At 45.3% G+C, this 9,329-nt stretch overlaps 1 protein-coding gene across 1 annotated transcript; it reads left to right on the forward strand.

The window, feature by feature from the left end:
• The first annotated feature begins 502 nt into the window (after nucleotides 1-502).
• On the forward strand, nucleotides 503-8,001 carry UBE2Q1 (ubiquitin conjugating enzyme E2 Q1). Its single transcript, XM_044672983.1, has 12 exons — nucleotides 503-636; nucleotides 999-1,103; nucleotides 1,589-1,639; nucleotides 3,019-3,159; nucleotides 3,631-3,715; nucleotides 3,926-3,986; nucleotides 4,207-4,297; nucleotides 4,475-4,533; nucleotides 4,621-4,669; nucleotides 4,944-5,039; nucleotides 7,065-7,131; nucleotides 7,508-8,001. Exons 2-12 carry the CDS (start codon nucleotides 1,074-1,076, stop codon nucleotides 7,537-7,539), a joined length of 762 nt encoding a protein of 253 aa, XP_044528918.1. The 5' UTR covers nucleotides 503-636; nucleotides 999-1,073; the 3' UTR covers nucleotides 7,540-8,001.
• Nucleotides 8,002-9,329: the final 1,328 nt, after the last annotated feature.

The following is a 9,329-nucleotide window of genomic DNA, read 5'->3' on the forward strand; positions in this document are numbered from 1 at the left end:
TCCCCAAATACCACTTTATTTTTTCCAACCTTTGGCTGAGTGCTGCTGGGAAGAATAATTCTGCCCTAGTTAAAAATCTTATTTGTTGTAAGTCTTCTTTCCCAAGCTAAAACTAAAGTGAACTGTTGCATTTTCTACTCTGTTAATACTCATGGTCCTATCATTTTGGGCTTTAAGGTATTGGGAAGAAAGAGGCCTGCAGTCTTATCCTGTAGACATAGGGGGGGGTCTCTTAGCCTAGACCTCTGTGTAGGAAATAGGACAGTTTCTGAGGTCTCACTGGAAGTAATTGTGATCTCCTTGCATAATTTTTTAAAACTCATGATGACCTGGGATAGAAGAAAGGGGATCTGGTCCTAGGCTGCCATTTGAAAAGGACCCTCCCAAATCTGCCTGATTGGGCACTAATCTGCTGAGCCATGCTTTTGTGAAAGACATAAGGGGAGAGGGGGAAGTGCAGGCTGGCACCTGGGAATGGGTGGGCAGGCAAAATATGAAGTTTCCATTTTTGACCTAATCCTCTCCCCTTAGGAATCTTATCCTGCGGTGCCCCCAATCTGGTCTGTGGAGTCTGATGACCCTAACTTGGCTGCCGTTCTGGAGAGACTTGTGGATATAAAGAAAGGGAATACTCTGGTGAGGAGGGCAGGGACTTGGGGCCTGAGCCAAGAAGAGAACCTGCAGTCGAGACAGATGAAGGGTGGGAATTGTCCTAAATTTAGACAACACTGTAAAATAATCGGCCTGAAGAAGACTAATTAGGGAAGCAACCTTCCCCTAGCTAGAGGGAGAATATATCATCAGCCCTAGCATGGGACTTTCTAACAGAATCACTCCCATGGCCAGGTTTCCAATATGACCCAGGGACCATGTCCCTTGGAGAAATGGATACTACTCAACCTTCATCTTGGGTCTGAGCCCTTGGTTTCTCCCACTGCACCTGGCCAGATTGGGGAGAGGCAAGAGTATCTTATGTCACTGTGGTCTACTATCCCCAGCTGTTGCAGCATCTGAAGAGGATCATCTCTGACTTGTGCAAACTGTACAACCTCCCTCAGCATCCAGATGTTGAGATGCTAGACCAGCCCCTGCCAGCCGAGCAGGTGAGCAACTGAAGACACTTTTTATCCTCTGACAAGTCTGCAGTACTTCTATCTTTCATGATCTCTCTTAGCCATACATCTGTCTAAGGTAGAGGTATTGGAAGGTTAAACCCCACCCCCCACCTCCTGGGGACACTCTCCACATTGGGGTTTCCTAGGATTAGGGGAGGGCAAATATCTAGACTTCTTCAGGACTGCATGTGTGGCATCAGTCTGGGGAGGCTAAACTAAATAGATATTCTTTGAAAAATTGAATTATAAATCCTTGTTCTATGAATGGCAAGTGATGGTCAAGAGTAATGAACAGGCTGGTAAATTAGTTGTTCTCCCACCTTGTAGACTGATCAAATGTCTAGGCTGCCAGTCTTAAACTTCCATCCCTGAGAGACCAGAGTGGTAAGAGGAGAGGATGTGTTTAGGGAACTCAGCCATCCTACTCTTGGAACATTGGCTCTGACCTCCATCTTTTTTCCTATGCACTATAGTGCACACAAGAAGATGTTTCTTCTGAAGATGAAGATGAAGAGATGCCTGAGGTAGGTGACATATTTGCCCCTTAGAACTGAGGGTTAGGGATTGTGGTAACAGTATAACTTTGGTAAGTTAAAGATCATCAATATGGAACAATTCCTATTTATAAAGTTCTGTGGCAGGGACACAAAGAATAGGATCATTGATTGAGGAGCTTAGAGTCTATAAAGAGGCTAGGACACATTTGTGAAATAAGTGAGAACTTAAATAAGTGAGAAATAGCATAGCAACCATTGTAAATCTAGTTCCTTCTGAGTACAAGAGTATTGATTTGATTGAAGTTGGTTGGAGTAAATCATGGCATGTGGTCCTTGGCTGGAATATCAAACCTATATGGGGAAAGTCAGGCTGGACATAAGAGAAGATTGTTCTACTAACTAACTGCTACTTAGAGGGAGGTGAGTGTCCCAGGACCTCTGCCTTTCCCCAGATACGATATATTGAATCTCTTAAGCATTAGGTGGTTTTAATAACTCAAGATTCAACTCAAACCTTTTTAAGTACATACAAGGTACTATGTTAAGTGCTAAAAATACAAAAATCAGGCATTGGATAGGCTCCATGTCCTAAGGGTCATCCTGACTGATAGCTGTGAGGATCATATAAAATAATGCATGCATAGCTCTTTGAGAACCTTAAAACATTGTATAAATATCAGTCATTGCCATTGCATATTGGTTCAGACCTGTGATTCAGATGGGCAACTAACTCATCTGTAACTTCTGGTCTTTAAAGAGCTGTCTGAGGCTCTTAGATGAAGTGATTTTCCTGTGGTCATATGGCCAATATTTATCAGAGATGGGACTTGAATCTTAAGTCTTGCTGGTCCTCTGTGTGCTAAATCACACTGACTAATAAAATCGCAACAAATGATTGTATTGTTATGGAATCTGTTGGGTAGAGCAAGGAGAATGGGAGAATCTGAAGCTTTCTCCCTTTTCCCCCAGCCCACCCACCAGCCTGGTAAGTTTTCCATGTAAAATGTTAGCTTGAATGTCAATCTTGGGGAAGCCAAAATCATACAAATAGACAGTGGGAAAGAAATCCCTTCTTATTGGTGCTCAGGAACAGTTGTAGAATAAAGAGAAAGGTCAATTAGGGAGAATTAAGGAACTTGGTCTCTGCCTTCTCTTATTTTTTTCTACCACTCAGGTCTATCGAATTCTCACTTGGGCATTATGCTTTATAGGAACTTGATGATGAGAGATGCAGCTCCTTTGGGAGGGTAAGGCAGCAGGGTGGTATGTTATGAAGATTGGAAGTTTAGTCTGAGCTATTAGCTGCCCATCTCACATCTTCACTATATATAGGGGCTGGGGAGATAGTTAACTACTTCCTTCCCCCGCCACTACCCCCAATTTTTTTGTTTGTTTTTCTCCCTAAGGATACAGAGGACCTAGATCACTATGAAATGAAAGAAGAAGAGCCAGCTGAAGGGAAGAAGTCTGAGGATGATGGCATTGGGAAGGAGAACTTGGCCATATTAGAGAAAATTAAAAAGAACCAGAGGCAAGATTACTTAAATGTACGTGCCCCCTGGGGAAGGGTGGGCAAGGGTCCTGGATCGGGGTGTGTTTCTCTCACTGGTATTGTCATCATGGAGTGCCAGTCTTTAGATGGTCTAGGATGGAATATTGAGTCTTTTTTTTTTTTTTAAACCTTTACCTTCTGTCTTAGAATTGATAGGGAGTATCCATTCCTAGGCAAAAAAGCAGTAAGGGCTAGGCAATGGAAGTTAAGTGACTTGCCCAGGGTCACATAGCTAGAAGAGTCTAGGAAGAGATGCCAGTTTTGAACCCAGGACTTCACATCTCTGAGCCTGACTCTATCCACTGAGCCACATAGCTACCCCTAGGATATTGATTCTTAAAGTGTAATGAGGTGGGAAGAATTAGCACTTAACTCTTCAGGGCAGTTGCCAAGTAGCCTCTAAAATCTAAGATGTGTCCCTGAATCCTATAATGGTAGGAGGTTCTTCTTGTCCCCTCCCCTGCAGGGCGCAGTGTCTGGCTCGGTGCAGGCCACTGACCGGCTGATGAAGGAGCTCAGGGATATTTACCGATCACAAAGTTTCAAAGGCGGTAAGTCCAGCTTTGGAAAAGGGGTGCTTTGGAACATTGGTGGATCCAGAAAGGAAGAACAGGGAGCAGAGGTTTCAAAAATAAGGATGATAGGCCAGTGTTAAGCCCATAACACTTTTCTTTGGTCTTTTAGCTAGAGGAAGGAAAGGTCTCTTTCCACCTCTATTGGTAACATTCATTTCTTTTCTCTCTCTCCCCTCTAATCTCCAGGAAACTATGCAGTCGAACTAGTAAATGATAGCCTGTACGATTGGAACGTCAAACTCCTCAAGTAAGTGAAATTCAAGCTTGGGTTTGGAGAGTTGAGGGGGAAGGTGGCGATTAGTAGGAGCCTCCAGAGCTGCCTTATTGAATTGTCACCGGCAGGGCCCATGGGTTTAGGGAGAGGTGAAGCCAGGACAAGGGAATAAAGCTAGATTGGGCATTGGAGAGTGGGGGAAGCATTCTGAAGCCCCTGAGGGTGAATAGGAGCCTGTCACCTTGCTTTGTAGAGTTGACCAGGACAGCGCTTTGCACAACGATCTCCAGATCCTCAAAGAGAAAGAAGGAGCTGACTTCATTCTCCTCAACTTTTCTTTTAAAGTAAGGCTTTCTTCCTTCATTGACATATCCCATTTTCCTGGCCAGAATGTACGCTATACTGTTCCTTTAGGTGACAGTGTTTGGTAGACAGTAGGCATTTAATAGATGTTTGTTGATTGATAGGTTGATTGGCCACTCACACCATCCTGACTTTTGAGTCTTTTCTTGCCTTCCTAGGACAATTTTCCCTTTGACCCGCCATTTGTCAGGGTTGTCTCTCCAGTCCTCTCAGGAGGGTGAGTAGATGGAAAAGCAAGGGATGCTCTGTGGAAAGGGTGAATAGAGCCTGTACCATGCACAGCTGACCAATATTTCCTCTCTAGGTATGTTCTGGGCGGAGGTGCCATCTGCATGGAACTTCTCACCAAACAGGTAAGGTGGTTGTCCCATTTCAGCTGGGTTTGCCTAGAGTTTTTTCCAAATACATCCCCAGGTGGAGTTCATAAGTTTTTCCTGTCCTAGATAGTGAGAATAGCACCCAGTGCCTACCCTTCCTAGGTGGTTTGGGGATGCTTTTGTGGGTGAAGTGTAGATGCCATTCTAGCAGCCATCCCTTTCCTGGAGAACTTGCTCTCAATGTCTTGGATGGAGCAGTCATATCTTGACCTGTTCTCCCTGCCATTCCCTGCCCCTCTTTTGTACACAGGGCTGGAGCAGTGCCTACTCCATAGAGTCCGTGATCATGCAGATCAGTGCCACCCTGGTGAAAGGGAAAGCACGAGTACAGTTTGGAGCCAACAAAGTAAGGAGCAGAGGGGGAGGAGGGCATGAGGGAGTGGGGAGAGGGGCAGACAGGGAAAGGGGGCATGTTGGCCAGCAGAACAGCCTCTGGCCCTGAATGTAGTAGAAGCCCTCATTGTATTATTAGTTGGAAGGTGCCCACAGTGGACACCGAAGAGCCAATGTGATGGCCTTAGAAACTGAGAAGGAAAAAAGAGGTTGAATATTGTTTAAAAATTTAGAAATGAGAGTGCCTTACAGCCAACCAACCACATAGCCATCTGTCCCCACTGCTTAGGACAGCACCTGACACACAGCAAAGGCAAATGCTTATTGATGGCTTGTTTGTTCTATGCTTTGGCTTATTGGGTAGAGCAGCTAGGAGCCAGATTGGCAAATGCTAACCTCCACTCATTCCTGAGCTCCCGAATCTTTAGAGCTACTAGAATAAGTCAAACATCATGCATCCTGGATCTGCTACTAAGTTCATTTTGAACAGGGTCTTCACTCCTGCACAGAATTCTTTTTATTCTCAAAAGTAACTTTTTTATATTCTTAGTGTCAGTTTCAGATTTTGCTTCTCAAGCCCTTCCTACCACCTTCAACTCCCTGTTTCTCAGCAGTTCTCTGTGTTCCCTCTTTACTGAGAAAATCAAGGCCATCTTCCCAGATATCCCTCATCTCTCGTTGCTTCAGCATCACTCAGCATGCTCATGTCTTTGGGTTCCAGTCTCTAATCCCTCTGTACTTGTACCCTTGATCCCACTGCTTCCTTTTCTAGGAATGTGCCCGATTCATCATCATGTCTCTTCATCTCTGTTTTCTCTCCATTAAATGGCTTCTTCCCCACTATCTACAAACATGTTTCAATCTCCCTAGCTCTTGAAACAATTTCTCAACCCTTCCATTCCCACAAACCTGTTTTTTCCTTTCACTGCCAAATCCCTCAAAAAAGGTTCCTGCTCTCTTGGCTTCCAGTTCCTTTCCACCCACTCACTTTTCTACCCTTTGTGATCTGTCTTCCAACCTCCCTAGACTACAGCCTATTCTTTCAAAGGTTATAATAATGATCCTAAACCCAATGGCCTTTCTCAAGATCAGATGAGAGAATGTATTTTAAGCACTTTGCAAACCTCAAAGCATCATAAAATGTCAGGTGCTATTTCTTTAGTTTTCCTCCTCTCCAACCTCTACAGTTTTGACTCTTATTATCCCTTCCTCGCCCTCTCCCCCCCATTCCAAACTCCCATACAATTAGTTATTATCATCTTTCCAATCCCCCAGCTTTAAGCTCATCTTCAGTTGCCACATTTGGTCAATTCTGCCTCCACAGTAACTCATGCATCCTTTTCCTTCTCTCACATTTCTAGTCAGTACTCAGACCACCACCAGCTTTCCCTTTTGCTATTGTAGTAGCTACTTAACGGATCTGCTCAAGTCCTGTGTCTCTGTTCTGTTTCATACAACTGTGAAAATAGTTTTCCTTAGAGCAGATGTGACCGTGTTACTCCCTTGTTAGAAGTCTTAGGGTGCTATACTCTGTCAGGCTCTAGGGTGAAATACAAACTCCTACTGACACATAAGGTCCTTCATAATTCTACTCTTTTGTCACATTTCTTCGTCTATTCATTGTGATAACCAAACTTGATTGCAAGTCAAGTCCCTTAACTTCTCATTGCCTCAGTTTCCTTATCAGTAAAATAAGGGCCCTTCCAACTCTCAATTCTATGGACCTTAAGACTACTCACCTTTCTCTTGGTTCAGCTCAGAGGTCCCCCTCTATGTAGAAGCTTCCTCCATTTCCTTCCTTCTCTTTGCTGTTAGAGCCCTCGCCCTCCTCAGACTCCTCAAGGTGCTTATTTGTGTACAGAACTGTATCCCCTAATAGATTTGGAAGTTCCTTTGAGGGCAAGAATTTTTCTTGGCACAGAGTGTGAGCTTAATAAATGCTAATTGAATTGGAACATAGAGTTGAGAGGGAGAGCAAGGCAACAGTTGATCCTCATCTTGTTGACTGACTCTCTCTCGTCTTTTCAATGTTCTCCAGTCTCAATACAGTCTGACAAGAGCACAGCAGTCCTACAAGTCCCTGGTGCAGATCCATGAAAAAAATGGTAAGACTAGAAGGGTCCGGGAGAAAGGACTAACTCGCCACATGCTCAGCCTTGGGAAGGGTAGGGCCTCTAAGGCCTTCCTCAGTCCACATAATACTCTCCATTCCTCTCCAGAGGGGAGGGGCAGGAAGTGGCCAGTCTCTCTAACTCTTCCCCCATCCCCCATTCAGTCCCCATTCCTTGTCACACAAGCTGAAGGAACACATCTGGTCTCTCCTTCAGCCATTTCAGATAAGGAGCCTTGTCGGTCTCCGGGAAGAAATTGTCTAGCCTTGCCTTTTGTGATCTCAGACCTTCCCTAAGAGGAGTCCCAAGACCTGAAGATGCAAGGCTGGCCTTCAGGGACACTACTGCTGACAGTGTGCTTTGTTTACAGGCTGGTACACACCCCCCAAAGAAGACGGCTAACCCCGGAGTCTCTCCCTCCTCCCTCCCTAGGCACCACTGGACCAATTACCTTGGAATGCTGTATTTGGATCTTACGCTGACTCTGTGGTTCCCTCCCTCACTCACTCTTTTCCTGGACGTGATAGCTCTGCCTATTGCAGGACAATGATGGCTATTCTAAACGCTAAGGAAAAAACAAACACAGAACTGTTTCAGATATTCAAGACTGACTTACAAACCAACCAACCACCTTGCTGGAACCCTTGCTAGCAGGCATTCTTATAAAAGAAACTTTTGAGCCTTCTTATATTGCTGGAAACTCAGCTGTGCTCCTGACTAGAGCAGCCTCCTTACCTATGCTATGGATTTTTAATTTATTTTCTCTTATTTCATGTACACTGCTTTTTTTGGTTACAGTGTATGATGGATGTGTATGGAAAAAAATGTATCTTTGGGAAAACAATTACAGTTTGTTAATTTGAAGATGCTGGTCTTGACTCTTTCATTGTTATTTTTATTCCCACATCCCATCCCCCCACCCTGTCTGGTCCCCTAAACTATGTGGTGGGGGGTGGGATGTGGGAACCAAGGTGCCCACCTTGAGTTTTGGTATAGAAGGTGGCGGCCGCATGCCTCTGTCAAGGAGGGGAGGGAGATCAGAAGCTCACCCCAGGTCCATCCTTTGGCTGTGATGTCTCCGAAAGGCTTCTAGAGCAACCAAATTTTTATTTTTACCCCCTTGGAAGAAAGAGCCACCTAGCTACTTTTGACCTGCTGAACTATATATACCCCGTGGCACCTTCAGTCATCAAGAATTCAGCTATTGGGATTTTCTTTTTTCCCCTTTAGTTGGAATATTTTCAAATTGCTGAAAAAAAAAAAGCATGGAGGCTGCTTCATAGAGTTGTGTGAAGGGACGGATAGAAGAGCAAGGTAGAGGCCGTGGTCACCCAAGTGTATATTTGTCTCTCCTGGTCTTGTGAGCTCCGTTCCAGCTATTCCATAGTTACTGATGTCCCTCCCTCTGCTAGTGTCCTGAAAACGTCTCCTCCGTCAGAGCGTCTGGATGTTGTACTTGAACAACCCCTGTGGCCCCCGCCTTCCTGTTCCTCCTGGCTCCCACTAGGTCAGTGGAGAAAAGACCTGTTCGGGAAGGAATGCTGTGGCAGGAGTCGTTGGGTCGGTTTCTCAGTTTACTATCTCTTAGGGCTGTCCAGAAGTGGAGCTTCGGGAAAAGGAGGGAACCTGGACGGGGGTCTAGTGACTTCATGGGATTTGAGAATGAGGGTCCCGGGGTCAGGCGGGTCATTCCTAGCAGAATCTGGACGTGCTAAAGAAACACTCCACGTGCTAATGGTGGCCCCAGACTGCTGGGCTCCTCAGTTTAGGTGCTCTCAGCCTCCTGCTTGGCATCTCCTTGTCTACAAGGCAGCTTAGGGGCCAAGGTAGCCACTCCTGCTCAAAAGCCTATACCTGTAGGCTGGTTATTGAAGGGAGCCTCAGAACCAGGCTGGGCATGCCTGAGTGAGCCCCAGAGCCTCAGGCAACTAAGAGTGGAGTCATTTGGTTGCAGAAGGAAGAGGGGCATTGATCCTGCTTAGGTCTTAGAGAAAAGTGGTTGGGGGAGGGTAGTGTCCAGATTGTTAGCTCTGCATTTGGGATGGGTTTGGGGTTTGTTTTTTGTTTTCCCTTTCTTTCTATTCCATTGAGGGAAAGAAAGTTTCTGCTCCAGGTGAATAGAAAGGGTTCACCAGCCACACTCAATGCTGCTCTAACCCCATCTTCACCTTGTTGGGTATTTCAGAATAAGA

This window comes from Gracilinanus agilis, chromosome 4 (genome assembly GCF_016433145.1).
Source record: "Gracilinanus agilis isolate LMUSP501 chromosome 4, AgileGrace, whole genome shotgun sequence".
NCBI lineage: Eukaryota > Metazoa > Chordata > Mammalia > Didelphimorphia > Didelphidae > Gracilinanus > Gracilinanus agilis.